The 14,658-nt window shown below is 39.1% G+C and overlaps 1 protein-coding gene across 1 annotated transcript in view; it reads left to right on the forward strand.

Annotated features, from left to right (window-relative positions):
• ECT2 (epithelial cell transforming 2) overlaps positions 1-13,869 on the forward strand; it is a 28,225-nt gene extending 14,356 nt beyond the window's left edge. Inside the window, exons 16-25 of the mRNA XM_058030980.1 lie at positions 799-909; positions 1,828-1,924; positions 2,626-2,707; positions 3,640-3,718; positions 3,905-4,024; positions 5,276-5,414; positions 6,320-6,474; positions 8,377-8,484; positions 9,095-9,238; positions 12,433-13,869. Of these exons, the coding sequence (XP_057886963.1) occupies positions 799-909; positions 1,828-1,924; positions 2,626-2,707; positions 3,640-3,718; positions 3,905-4,024; positions 5,276-5,414; positions 6,320-6,474; positions 8,377-8,484; positions 9,095-9,238; positions 12,433-12,522 (1,125 nt within the window). The 3' untranslated portion in view covers positions 12,523-13,869. The remainder of the gene's footprint in view (positions 1-798; positions 910-1,827; positions 1,925-2,625; positions 2,708-3,639; positions 3,719-3,904; positions 4,025-5,275; positions 5,415-6,319; positions 6,475-8,376; positions 8,485-9,094; positions 9,239-12,432) is intronic.
• The last annotated feature ends 789 nt before the right edge of the window (positions 13,870-14,658 follow it).

Consider the following 14,658-nt stretch of genomic DNA (forward strand, 5'->3'; position numbering starts at 1 on the left):
TGTCTTTTTTATTTAAACTTTTTAGTTGAGTTAAATGATACAATCCATGTCAAGTTTTAGTGTGTATGTCTATTCACAGGTATGAAGGATTAAAACTACAAATATCTACAGTTTGAGAACTAATTTACAATGCTACAGACACACTTTTTACTCGGACATTAAAAGCCACTTCCCAGGCCCTTAGCCATCTGCTGCCTCTGATCAATAGTAAAGAGCTAAGAAAACAACTTTTCACAAACTTATGTTCTTTCTTCAAGACTTGAAACATGTAAGTGAATAAGGAGTCCTGTGTAGAGCAGGAAGGCTAAGCCTGAGACTGCAAAGAATTTTAACATAAATAGGTGCTAGGTATCTTGTGATTATTTTGCTGATCTGATGATTTTGAGACAAATAGTCCTTGTCATTCAAAAGTTTTCAGTCTAAGGTGTTGCTTCTGGTGGTTTAAAAGGTGATTGCAGTCACTGGCAAAAGTACTTGTCTGAAATTTCCAAAATTCTCACCAAAAGCTTCTTGCCAGGTGTCAACCTGCCTCTCACTCGAGCTGCTCAGCAGCTTTTAAGATTGTCTGCTTGATGCTGGTGAGAGCAGCCTGAGTTTAATCAGCAGCATCAATCTGGGGCGTCTGGCATGCAAAAATGTCTTAACTTGCTCTGAGAACACGTATGGGTTTACAACACATTTTTTGTTATTCTTTATTGCAATGTGCCTTTGAGCAGCTTTGTATGGCTCAGGGCATATGAACATATGTACAAGGATACATAACATGTAAAGCAGAGCCCTAACAGTTGTTTCTTTCAGTCAAAAGACTTGTTGAAAACATACCCTCCGTTTGTGAATTTCTTTGAAATGAGCAAGGAGACGATTACAAGATGTGAAAAGCAGAAACCAAGGTTTCATGCCTTCCTAAAGGTAAGTGTCTGCAGAACTAACTCTATAGTAGAACATGGGGACTGTTACCATGTTCTACTGAATGCAGTAGATGGAAGAATGTGAAATTTTGAAAGCTTGAAGAAATGCAAACACCTCTTGGTGAGACACAAAGGAAGGATTTGAACTTCAATCCCTCAAGCCCTCTCAGAAAAAGTCTGAGTTCCTTCTCTGTTAAACAGCTTTCAAGGTGGTTTGATTATATGCATTTGTTGCTGGAAAAAAGTTCCTCCCAAATACATCTCTTCTCTTTTCTGTAAAGACACCTGGAGCTGCTGCTTTGGCTGGTCCCCTCCCTGTGAGACTTGTATTTCTGAAACAGCTTTTAACTTTGCTTGGGCAGCTGTGAAGCTCCAGGGAGGTAGGATTTCTCAGCATTCTTGTGACTAATGAATAGGAGCCCAACAGTGGAGATCTAACAGGAAGATGAACTTCAAAGAAAGTTATCTGAAGATGAGCCTTAAGACTCTTGATCTCTTCAGATATGTGTGTACTGTTAATAGTGCAGTGTTGCTTTAACTCCTATATCAAAACAGTCATGTGTCAAACACTGACAGTTTCTTGTGTTTTCTGAGGAACTAGGAATTACATCCAAGTATTGATATCTAAAAGATGGGGAACAAATAAGAGAACAGGTCATCCTCAGTCCCACTCCACATTAGCAGCTGGAACAAGAGCTGAAGGGTTGATATGGACCCTTTAAAAGTAGACATTCTGAGAATATAAATCACTGTGCTCTTTTGAATAGTGTGGTTTTTAACATGCTCTGTTAATGACTGCGGTAAACAATTCTCACACTTGTATAGCAATGATAATTTCAAGGAAGGGAATTTTTCTCTGATCTTGTGTATGTGTGTAAAAAAAAAAAAAAAAAAGTAAGCATTATTTTCTTTTCCCCAGATAAATCAAGCCAAACCTGAATGTGGCCGCCAAAGCCTCGCTGAGCTCCTTATCCGTCCTGTGCAAAGGCTGCCCAGTGTTGCCCTACTACTGAATGGTAACCCAGAGATATAATTTTTATTAGTTTGTCTGTGAAAATCTTAAAACCCCAAGATCATGTCTACCTTTTGTCATCATTAGAAACAGCTTTTCTCAGCTAAAACAAGCCTGATTATGTGAGTTAACCATGACTCCTGCAGTCAGTGAGACCCACTACTGAAGAAAGCATAAATTCTGTCTAAATTCCTCTTGTTCATACATTTGTATGCAGGATACAGATAGAGGAACAGTTTGCACTGATAATTCTCTCTTCAAACAAGAATATAATTGACATTCAAATGAAACTAACATAAACTAGAGAGCAATTCATATTGACAAGGCTCACAATTTCATGTGTTCCACCTGGTATCAACCACTTAATGCTTTTGTTAATAAAGATAATAAAAAATCCACATCACCCTTTGCTCCAGGTGGAAAAAGACTTCTGTGCTTGTCTCTGCACCTCAATTTAATTTTTTTTAATAGTTTAAGGGTTTGGTTTCTGTATTGTATGTGGTTTTTATTTCTTAATGACATGTCTGAACAGCTTCTGTTCAGCCTAGTTCCCCACTTAATCAGTGCTACTTGGACCCCAGAGTAGATCTGATGTCTTCAGTCAGCTTATCTTAACTTAGTTTAAGTTTGAGTTTTTCATGTTTCTTTTCAGGCACTTGTAATATGTATGGAGTTTTTATTTCTTTATTTTTTTTTTAATTGCAGATATTAAGAAACATACAGCAGAAGAGAACCCAGATAAAATAACTCTGGAGAGAGCTATTGAATCATTAAAGGAGGTGATGACGTAAGTCATGTTGGTTCTATGGAACATACTGTTAAACATACTGCAGTTACATCCCTCTGTTCCTCCTAAATTGTCAGTGTTATGTTGCCACAAGGAACAGTAAGTAAACATAACTGTAGGTGTTCTCCAGCCTCCTTTTGGCTGCTCTTGTCACTTTGGTGTTCTGTGCCAGAGCTCTGAAGGAGTCTGTGACATTCCCCAGCACTTGTACCTGAACTTCTGCTGACCCCCTGCCTCAGCAGGGACCGTCCCCAGTCCTCTCTTCTGTTCCAACTCTCATTTCTATATTTTCCCTCTGGAATGAAAGAGATAGGTTTTTGTCTTTAAATCTTACTTCTATGCATTATATCTACTGAAAGGACAGACTTTTGGTGGGAGACTAGTTTTTCTTCTGGTGCTGTATTAGCTCTTCTTGGCACTGTTCCATGAGTTAATTAGCTGAAAGCTGAAGTTGTTTAGATTGTAAGTCTCACCTCTTTTGAAGTGTAGCGTATGTCTCCAGCAACAAGAACTCCTGCATTAATTGGGTAAATGTTTGTCCAGTTTTAACAACAACTTTTAAATTGTAATTATTCTTGGATCTGTGCCTTGGTGAGCTGCAGTCCTGATTTGGGGGAGACAAAATGCAGGCTGTAAAGAACTGAGTTGTGTCAGTCTCTGGTTCAAAATGTTGCAGGCAGAGGAGGGGAATTCTATTTTTAATTGATTGGTGTGTCAAGTGCTGGTAACATGACAAGAATAGTGTTCTAGAGCTAAAGTTTCCTATGTGATTTTGTGTGGTATTTGGTTACTTCTTCAGGCCAATGTGTCAAGTGCTGCTGTGGAAATTCTATCCCTGAATGTTTAGCTTTATTGTTTTTGTATGTCTAAAATGCAGTGCATCCATTTACTGTTGCTTGCTATTGAAGGTTAATATAATATGCTTTCCTTAGACACATTAATGAAGACAAAAGAAAAACAGAGGCACAAAGGCAGTTCTTTGATGTTGTCTATGAAGTGGATGGATGTCCAGTAAGTAATTTCTCCAAAGCTGCAGATCTCTTAAATGCCTGCAGTACTTTGTTCCCTTTGCAAAAATGTGTGAGGCTACAATGCAACAGTGCTGGTTTAAACAGATTGCCAGTGTTAAGCTGTAAGCAAGCAGTAATCCAGCCCTTGAACTAAATGCTTAATGAGCTTTTTGCTGTTGTCATTTAGGCCAATCTCCTGTCCTCCCACCGCAGCTTGGTGCAGCGTCTGGAAACTGTGGCACTTGGGGATGACATCTGTGACAGGGGAGAGCAGGTCACACTCTTTCTGTTCAATGATTGCCTAGAGGTAAGGTGATACCAGCACATCTCATGAACTGAATTGTAAAAGGCTTTACACTTTTACACTGCACATGAATATAAATAAGTGGAATTTAAGACCTTTTGAGGCAGAATTCTAAGTCACAGATTGCTGATAGGTCAACACATGCTGATATTTCTTTTCCATTAACTACTGTATAAGCCTCTCATGGCTGAGAGGTGTTAATGTAGCCTTTTATGCCTTGCAGCCAGAGTAAAAACATAAAAGCAGATTAATATGTTAAAAAATGTTTATCTGAATAGCACTTTGAGTAGCACCAATGGATGAAAAAGTGCTGGAGTCTTTGGCTCATCAGGTTGTTTTCCTCTTAAAGTTCAGTTGTATTTAATGGGAGGGAATAGTGGGCCTTGGTAGATCTGTCTGTTCTTAGGCTACCAAAAAACAAAGTTGTAATATATGCCTTAAACTAAAAATATGTTAGGAAGAACTAGAGGGGAAGAATAATCTGACTGGGAGACAAATATGGAAGAACTGAATGTATAAAGGACACTTTCATACAGTAATTGTTGCTGTCTCCAGCAGTGAAGAACACTGTCTTCATAGAAGACCAACTCTAAAATAATTCAAAATTAGTGCTGTCCTAAGCAGCATGTAGAGACAAAATCCTGTTCTTGTGACTAGAGATTTGAGTTGACTCAGTTTCATCACTTCTCATAAAGGAAGGAAAGGCATATAAAACCACTTTTAATAAAGCTTCTTGGCTTGTCTCTTGGACAAGAGACAAATAAGATGCATTACTTTGGCACACAAGTACCTCACATGTTTTTATGCAGAGTCTGCTCCATGGCTGCATGCATAAGCAACAGCAAGTGATATTTCTAGGACATAACACACCACACCTTATGTTGGTTCATGCATATAGATGTTGTCTTTTCTGTTTAAATCTAGACTACCTTGTGGTAGATTTCAAAGGACCCTTGTTTGTTATGCAGGGTAGAATTGAGGTCTATAATGCAAAATTACTTCCTCTCTAGGTATTTTAAAAAAAAATTATTGTATTTTTCAGCTGAGTGTTTTGATGCCAAGTAACAAATATTGTTGGGCCACTTGGGCTGTAGGCAGTGAATAGAGAGATAAGTGAATTCCATTAAGATTTATGTGGTAGAGTAGCAAGATTTTCTGTGCCTGGTGTAAAAGGAAAAAAGGTAAATATAGAAAAGAAAGGAAACAATGGCAAGAGCTCTTCCAACTGACCCTTTCTATTTTATTTAACCACAGATTGCGAGGAAACGACATAAAGTTATTGGAGCTTTCAAGAGTCCCCATGGCCACACAAGGCCTCCTGCATCTCTCAAGCATGTTGTTCTCATGCCTCTCTCCCAGATCAAGAAAGTCTTGGACATCAGGGAGACAGAAGGTGTGTGTGTTTTGAATGCTCTGGTAGCTAATTAAACTGTGTTTCAGGGTGTGAAGGAGGAAGCTCTGCTCTTGTGGGATGGAATGCTAAGGTGTATTCATTGTATGGTATGTTAGATATGTGATTTTAGTAAAAGCTTCTGTTTGAATCTCTGTAGGAGCTTAAGAATTCCTTGTACTGATGCCCTTTTGGCTTTTTGAGAATTGCTGCAGGATGCTGAATTTGGCAGAACTGATGGCATTAGCATAAGCCAACCAATTGGCAGTGTGAAATAAACAGTTTAACACTTGACAGCTCTGGATTTACAAAATAAAAACCAAACCTCAAACTTCAGCCCAGAGCATTAGGCTGGCCAGAGAAAAGTGCTGTTGGTGTGAAACCAAATTTTTTTCTAACTGGTGATGGTGATAATGCTCAGGAGAAGCTGTGCTTGGCATCTTAAAAGATGACTTAATTTCTGTCTGCTTTGCCATACTGCTCCAGCATTGATAGTGACTTATAATGAATCTAGTCACACCAGTTTCCAGATTTCTATCCTGGCAAGATCTGGTGTTTCACTGTAAGTGATGATATGCACATCATGTGTTCTTCTTTATGTACTCTGAAGCACCTGAACATAGAAACCCAATTAAGAAGAGAAATGGCAAAGAGGGTGGGTGAGGCTGACTGCTCTGCAGATTATTTGGTTGTTCAGCTGTTGCCTGAACAGCTGATTGCAGCCTCTTGATGATGGCTGTGGACACAACTCTGCTCTTGCAAGTGACACAAGAGCTAGTGTGTAAAGAAAGACAAAACCATCACACCAAATCATGTTGTCTCTAGTTCCCTCTGATTTACATGAAAAAATTATTATTCTTTTTGTTAACTCCTTGCTTTTTTTTTTTTTTTCTTTTAACAAAATGTAGATTGCCAGAAAGCTTTTGCCTTAGTGGTGAGGCCACCTACAGAACTCAACAACAAGCTGCTCAGTTTCCAGATGACAACTGAAGACCCTTGCAAGGAGGACTGGCTGAAGATGCTGTGTCGGCACGTGGCCAACACGATTTGCAAAGCAGATGCAGTAAGTACTCTGGAACCAGGCTGCTGACTGAGACTTCTCCCTCTTTATGGCTTTAAGCATCTGAAGTGAAAGAAGTTAATAGTGGACATGCCTGAGGTAAAGTAGAGCAGAAAACATTTGTGCTAACATGCCTGCAAGTGAGTGTTAAAAGGTAGAAAAGGAAACAGGCTGGAAGTTTTGTTTGTGTAGAAGCTAAGCAGTGCTTAAAAATCAAAAATTATTTATAATTAATTTGTGATAGTGAAAAGGGTATGTTCAACTCTGCACTGCAGTTCTAACAAGAATTGTATTTAGCTTGCTTCTTTCACAGCTATCTTTGATTTTACAATCCCAGTGTTGTTGATCATTTGTGTTGGATTAACTCTGTTAGAGTTCTTTGCTCTACACCTTATCTCCACTATAATGCAAGAGACATGAAGCATCTTCCTCCCAGAGACAGAAATCTACAACCTTAAAACAAGGAAATGAAAAACCAGTGAAATGAAGGAGGCACTGGCCTTGTCACACTTGTAGAAATTCAGCATGTGGGCTTTCTATAGGCAGAAAACCACTAATCTGAGGAGTAGATCCTCTCCAATTACAGCAAGAGGCTTTCAGCTGATGTTTTAATTATGTAAAAGTCTATGCATATCAGTCATCTCAATTTGCTGAAAATATGTGCAATACATACAGCTGAAGCTCCTTGGTGTAAACTGGAAATGCTTTATGTTCTGCAGTGTATTCTTACAGTACAATATTTGTTGTGATTTTTAAAGGCATGCTTGTTACAGGAGAGGTAATTAAGTCATAAAAACAGCATCTTAGTTTTATTTTGTGTGTCTTGGGGTCTAGGGACTTAGGGATAAGAGACTTGGGCTTTGTGGTTTCCCTTCCAGGTACTGAGTATGAAAAGTGCTGATGTGGAAGTGTTAATTTTCTTTAGTCTGTGTATTGCCTATCTTCAGTATTTTGTGTAACATATAACTTGGATTTTTAACAGGAATTACACCTTTGTGTAATAAATGTATAGTTCCCTCTTGCCCCAAGACACTCAATCACATACTGACAAATTGTAACCTACTTTGCTGAATCCCATTAGTTATAATTTCTGTACCTACTATATAATACTTCTTTCTTGCTTATTTAAATGTCAAATTGAGCTTCAATTTAAGCACTTTTGCCTGGTTTTATACTTCCACAGCATCATGTGAATGGAGATAACATTGACTTCGCCACCTGGTGGCAGCAAAGGCTTTAGCTACTCTTCCTTAGGCCCTAGGAATGGCAATAAAGCTGCTGACTGGGGTCCTTCTATTTTTTTTTTTTAAGTGTAAAATGTATTTTCTCAAAATGCAGACAGCAAACAGCAAGAATCATCCCAGCAGCTTCCCACTCCCATGTGTGCCCCCTCTGCCCCCCACGTTTTGTAAGTAGGTAGGCAGAGATTGCTTTGCAATGCTGAAGTTTAAGAATGAGGCATGAAAAAAACCCCAAAAACTCGTGGCTATTCTGCAACATGTACTGCACTGAAGCTGAAAGGCTTTAGTTTTCATGTTTGACAGCTGGAGCTCTCAAGATTTCACTTCAGAAATGTGCTAGATGTGTCAGTGGAATAAAGCAATGTTTATCTTGGAAACTCTCAGGGGATGCCTCAGAACTACTGCCTTTAATTTGGTCAGCCCTGGACTTGAAACTGAATCAGACAAACTGAATGTGAAACTACTGATGAAGTGGTTTCACAAACTGATTGCACCAGCTGTTGATCTGACAGAATGGCTTGAAAACAAATAGCTGCTGGACTGTATAAAGAGTTAAATATGGAATATGCCTATTAAACCCTCCAAATCTGACCTAATGCACTAGAAAACTATATTTTTGCCAATGCTGATATTTGACCATTATTAAGACTATTTTTGTCTACAGGAAAATCTCATTTATGTTGCTGATCCTGATTCAGTTGAAGTAAATACTAAAGATATGGACAGTACTTTAAGCAGAGCATCCAGAGCAATAAAGAAAACATCAAAAAAGGTAAGATGGTACTTTTTATCCAGAGAATTGTGCTGGGATTTCTCTTTCAGGTGGTTTGTAGTACTTACAGTAGTGACAGGAAAAACTTAATCTGAACTAAAACTCTTAAATATAATCTCCTTAAAGAAAGAAGGTGAGGGGTGTTTAAGGTTTTGAAATATCTGTATATATAGTCTTAAGTATTACAGTCATAAGTATTATGTAGTCATTTTTCAGTCTGCTATGGAACTTAAGGCTGTTTAATACTTTGCTTCTCAAATTTGCATTATATTTAAAAGACTCAACTTAAAAAAGGAGGGGAGGCCTGACTCTGCAGGGCTGAGGGATGTAAGGGAGCCTTGGTGACCAAACCTTGCTTTGACTTCTCTGTCAATCTCTGCCCTGCTCTCTCCCTCCTGTGTTGTCCTCCTATTTGGACAGCATGAGAAGAGCAAGGATGATGGGAAGCCTTTAAAAGTCAGATCACTTTAGGTGTGGGTGTTTGGCTGGTTGTGATCCAACCACCAACACTTGATACACATCCCAGAGATTTCCAGAATGGCAGCCTGTATAATAGCAGTGATTACAGCCCGGTTTTAGTCAGTGTTTAACCACTTGCCAACCTCCTCAGGTCACAAGAGCCTTTTCGTTCTCCAAAACGCCCAAGCGAGCGCTGCGCAGGGCTCTGATGTCCCACAGCGCCACGGAAGGGCGGAGCCCCAGCTCCAGCGAGAGTTACATCGGCAGCCGCCTGACCAGCACCTCCTCCCTGGCGGTGAGTGAGCTGTGCCCCGGGGGAAGGCACCTTCTCGGCATCACACTCCTTTGGTGGCTGCTGCCGCTCTCACTTTAGCGATTCCAACATCCACAGTGGGGAAAAAAATATTTTTAACTGCTTTCATAGGGATATTCTTTTCAAGAGCTGTTTAATGAGAAGCCTTGCTTCCTGAAAATGCAGAAAAACCTTGATGCACTACAAACTGGGGGTTGCCTTACACATTTAAGTTGAAAAACCTCACCAGTCTTTTTTGCTCAGAATGGAATGTTTCCTCTTCTGAGAGAGTGAGAAAGTTTCAACACAAGTCTTATATTGGTTCATGCTTTTGATTTTGAACACTAAGTAGAAACTTGGTGTACAACCCTGAATAGTATGGTGAATATTTCAGTAAGAGTAGTGAGATGACAGACATCCTGTGAAACAAACTGGGAAGGAAGGGTAGAGAAACATAGATGCTGCAGCCTGCAAGTTTGTAAACTGCAAGGGAATTATCTCCTCGTAAATGTTTAAGAAAACTTGGTAAAATAAAATATTGTTCTACATATTGCAACTCCTCTGCTATGCCTTGGCTGCCTGTTACCACTTTCTCCTGCTACATTAGGCCAAACTCAATTTCCTAATACAGTCTAGTAAAGCAGACTAGATTTGGAGGAATATTTTTATCATCTTTGCTTTTTATTATAGTGTTTGAGTAAATTTGATGAGTAAACACCTACTGTCTAGTCTGTAGTATGTGGGACAGAAGGCCAAAAAAAGGGAATCCTTTTCGTCTTTCTATTACTGCCTGATGTGTCAGTACTTCAATATTGAGGTAATTCAGTATGTTTGAGTGGCCATTAAATTGTACAACATAAAGATATAGCCCTGCTCTCCCACATGAGAAAATATGAAGCAGTAAGGGAGGAAGTATCACAGCAGACTCCCTTGATTTAGAGGAAATAAAAAAAATCATCTACCAATGGGGCTATAGCCTAGTTTCCTGCAGAGAGACTTTCTTCCTTCTCTTATGATTATGGCAACAATTGTTTTTGCATTCTAATTGTCTTCATTTTGATACAGCACTGTATCTCATTTCTCATGAACTTACAAGTTATGTACTTTTCATTTTGTGCATATCTACCCCAGACAAAAATACTTGTTTTCCACAAAATCTTAGAAACTTGCAAAACCATGTTCCTGTTTCAGATTCTTCCCAGACCTCTTGCACCTGTGGTAATAAGCTCCAGCTTGGCAGCAGATGATGTGTTGTGATTTTTTAACCAATGCCACACACCACTGAACTTGCATAAAGCCTTTTTGGTTCAATTATAAGGTTGAGGGGAAAAGAGGTTTGGATTCCAGCCCCTCAAGTTGGAATACCAGTGCAGTTGTTGATAGGAAACTAAAACTGCAGGAAACCTGTCTGAGTCCATTAAGAGTCAAAGCTGTTATTCAGACATATGGTTTTATTGAAATTAAATCTTAGCCTACACTTATGTAGGAATTTTCTGGTGCAGAAAGAAAACATAGAGTAAAAATATCAATAAAGCTTGGATACTTGAGGGTTTTTTTTCTTGTTTGAACTAACTCTTAAATCCCTCCTAATTGTAGATTGCTTGTTCCTCTTCCACGTGCAGCCTAAGTGGATCTGCCAAGTGTGCTGTTAATGTCCATCGCTCCAGTTCTGTTGACTGGAGCTCTCAAAGCTCCAAGCCTCGACCTGTGCTGTGTCCTGGCTCTCCAAATACTCATCTTCCAAATGCTCTAGAAGCAAAAGCCTCTTCCAACTTGGAAAGCTTAAATGGTCATGCCTTGGACAGACCATGTGCTTTCCCTGTGGTTACTGCCACCTGTGCTGATGCTGGAGGTGATAACCGGTGTGGTGCTGGGAAATTCTGTGCATCAGATCCTGACTGAAGTGAGCAAGGAATCCTGAGTGCTGTAAGCTAAGAGAGCATGGCACAGCTCTAATGCACAAAGGGCTTCAAGTGGTGTTGGGTTCTTCTTAACATCCTCTAATGCACAAGGTTGTTCTTTAACATCCTCTAATGCACAGCACTCACATGTGGTTCTGGGTGCAAACTCATTTTTTCACAAACTTTTAAATGTGTTTTTCTTTTAGTTGATATACAGTTGAATTCCTCACTGTTTCAGGCCATGTAACTCACTGGCCAGAGCTCTGAGAACTTTAATAACTTGGTTGCAAGGAAGTCTTGAGCAGCTCATTTTACCTGTGGTTTTAGTTTTTTATTCTCTATCTGTAAATAAAAAAAAAATTGGGTATAAAATACTGAAGCCTAATAAGAGCTGCTCTGTAAAGAGGAATTTAAGGTTAAATGTTCAGATATTGCCAATGACTGCAAATGGAGGATATGCCATAAACAGGCATAGGGCTTGTTCACAGTGAAGTGTGTATTCCCTTACCTGCCCAAAATATCCCTGTTTAAAAGATTCTTGGAGCATGCAGGTGCACAAGCTGCCCAGCTACCGTGACCTGTTGATGTGCTGAGAAGCTTGGCTGGCTGTTTAAGAGCAACAGAGGATTGCTTGTGCAAGTATCTTGAGGTCTAATGTGAAAAGAATATAAAATCTCAGCTAATCCAAAGAGGTTTACTTTTAGTGCTACATATTGATGTGTTGGTTTCACAGTAATTAAGTCTCAGAAGCAGCTTATTCTCCCAAGCATCAGAAAAGTCAGCTTCTTGCCTAGTGTGTGCCCATCCAGGCACAGATGAAGCAAGCTCTGACAAATCACTGGGATGTCTGTTGCCTCCTGCAGCCAAGGAGACATGTGTTCAGCATCTCATTTGGGGCTCAGAGCTGATGATTATACAGAAAGTTGCAGGATTGGAGTGGGAGCTCTGTTTCTCTAAGAGATTATCATAGTGTATCTTGCCTTCATTTTGGAGGGAGATTACTGCAAAAAGTGATGCAAGATGTATACTAATACTTGTTAACAGCCACTCTTCAAAAACATGTTCTTGCATTCCAAATCTCTCAAGGCTGGTAACAAGGAAAAAAATCTCTTCTGTAGTTTTTAAAATGTGTTAAGTTCAAACTCTAGAAATGCTGAATCAGTAATTTCAAAAGCTGCCAATCTTTGAGATCTGCACTCACACATTCCTTGTATGAGATGTGAAGGTTGAGAAATGACTGCTGCACTATTGAGATTGGCTCATATATGATCAATAACATTTTTTTTTGTCCAACAGGGTGTTCATTCTCCATCCTTGGTCAGCCTTCCCTCGATCTTTGAAAAGAGGAGTCACACATTAAGCCGATCCACAACCCACCTGGTGTGAGGCAGCTGGGGCAGGCTCTGCTCTGTGGCAGTGACTGTGACTGACATTTCTGGTACCTTAGTCATTAGCACTTAGCCATGATTAGCAAAATGTTAGATGACACTAAGTTAATCACAAGGGGGGTTTAGTTGTGGTGAAGCAGACCAGCCAATCAGTGGAATAAGTGACTTGGCCTTCATTTCAACACAGTATTCCCTTGTACAGATTTATTTCCTTACCAGCATAACTGAAACGTTTTCTTCTATGGAAATTGTCCCCTCCAGGCAATAAACTAGTTTGTCAGATCTTGAAATGAAGATGATGATCACATAATTTACTGCTAGTTTGGATGACTCTTATGCTTGCCTAACTTCATCTACTGGCAGAGCACTCTAATGTTTGAATTGTGGATTTCTTAAATGGAGATACATTATGAAGTACCTGACCTTTCAAGTACGACAGTTAACCTGTTGTACAGCTGCTTATTCCAGATATTTTATAAGTGTAGTTGTTTATAATTAAATAGAATTGAGTTTTGTGATTATGATCTCCTGCAGCCTCACTGTAAACACAGTGGTATGAGGAGCTTTGACCATCAGAAATGATCAATTGAATTCTTTGTCTTGCTTTGAAGTGGAAGTCTGAGGAAAAGAATTACACTCCTCTTTAGTAGGGTTGTTAAAAAACCAAACCCCCACACATTCCCCATACTTGGTTAACAAATCATTATTTAATGCATAGGATTCTTGATGTGACATTGGAACTTCAGGGTCCAATTTTGGCATGTCAAATTTCAGTGTACAACTCCAAAGGCTTTTAGGCTTCCTCATGTATTTATGTCTTCCTTTAAAACTATGTTCACTTCTGTCATCTCTGAACAGTTTGTACCCTGCTATGCACTCTCACAAACTATCTGAATATGTAAATTTCTGCATTTCATTAACAGTTCAACTGTTGGTATTAGCAGGAGTTCACAACTTCTGGTTTCTTTTTAACCACCTGTGTTTTGTCTTGTATCTATATGTAACTAGTGATGCTTTTGAATGTGTCAGACTGCACTGTTTTTTATATCTCTTTGTCAATCTGAGCAATGTAAATAAACTGTTTAAAATAACACTGCTTCTGGCTTTGCTAAACAAGCTTTTATGAAAGTTTACTTTTTTATATGGGAAAAAAAAGGCATTTTTGGGCTCCAACCTACAACTGTACTCTGATTATCTATGTAGTTATTCCTAATAAAGTATACCACTTGATAGGCCTGAATATTTTTTTGTTTTATCTTAATATATTCTTGAATCTCCCCTGGATCTATGTGTCCAGTCCATGGTTTGGGTTTTTTTTTTTTTTTGGTCCTTGTCCATTCAGAATAAGCACCTGAGCTGACTGTGCACAGACACTTCTATCATGAAGTGGCTCTAGAAAATAAACTATTCAATAAATACTATGCTAAAAATCCAACAACAGTTCTTGGTTTCTGTTTCTTTTGTTATTTTTGGAAGGCCATCTTCAGCCTGGTAACTTCTGTACAAACTCACAGCACTCTCAGCCTCTCACTTAGTGTTTAGTCCTGCTCTTCAGTTGTTACAGTTTATAATGGAGGGACCAGCTCTGCCCAGACTTGCTAACTCCTGGAGAAGGAGGAGGGCTATACCAGCTTTTGGTGTGACTTTATCCACTCCTACATTCTGGCTGCATTATCTTAACCTGTTATGTCAAGTTTCAGCAAGAGCTGCTTCTACTTTTATGAAAAAATAAGTGCACTGTTAACAAATGTTGGGGTCTGCTCAGTATTTCTCTTGATGGAGAGTGTTTTGCAGCTGAAACAGCAGCAAAATCTTGAGTAAGATGACAGAATAGGCTGGGAGGTGGAAATAACCTTGCTGAGTTAAAAAGGTGATCCAGAGTAATAGAAACAAGCCAAAAAAAGAAACTTTTACAAATGAGAAGTTTGCTCCACCTTTTCCATTTTCAATGTTAGAGATACTTGTAGCATTGGAATAAGTATATAATTTTGGAGGGTATTTTGGCTGGTATACTTTGAAATCTGAAGTGAGACTGCTTCCCCAAACCAGAATTTTAAACAATATTACTTTTACCATCTCACCCCATGGGATGTGACTTATTGGGTAGCAGTAAGCATCTGGATTTGTAAAACAC

The sequence above is a fragment of the Melospiza georgiana genome, chromosome 10 (assembly GCF_028018845.1).
Source record: "Melospiza georgiana isolate bMelGeo1 chromosome 10, bMelGeo1.pri, whole genome shotgun sequence".
Taxonomy (NCBI): domain Eukaryota; kingdom Metazoa; phylum Chordata; class Aves; order Passeriformes; family Passerellidae; genus Melospiza; species Melospiza georgiana.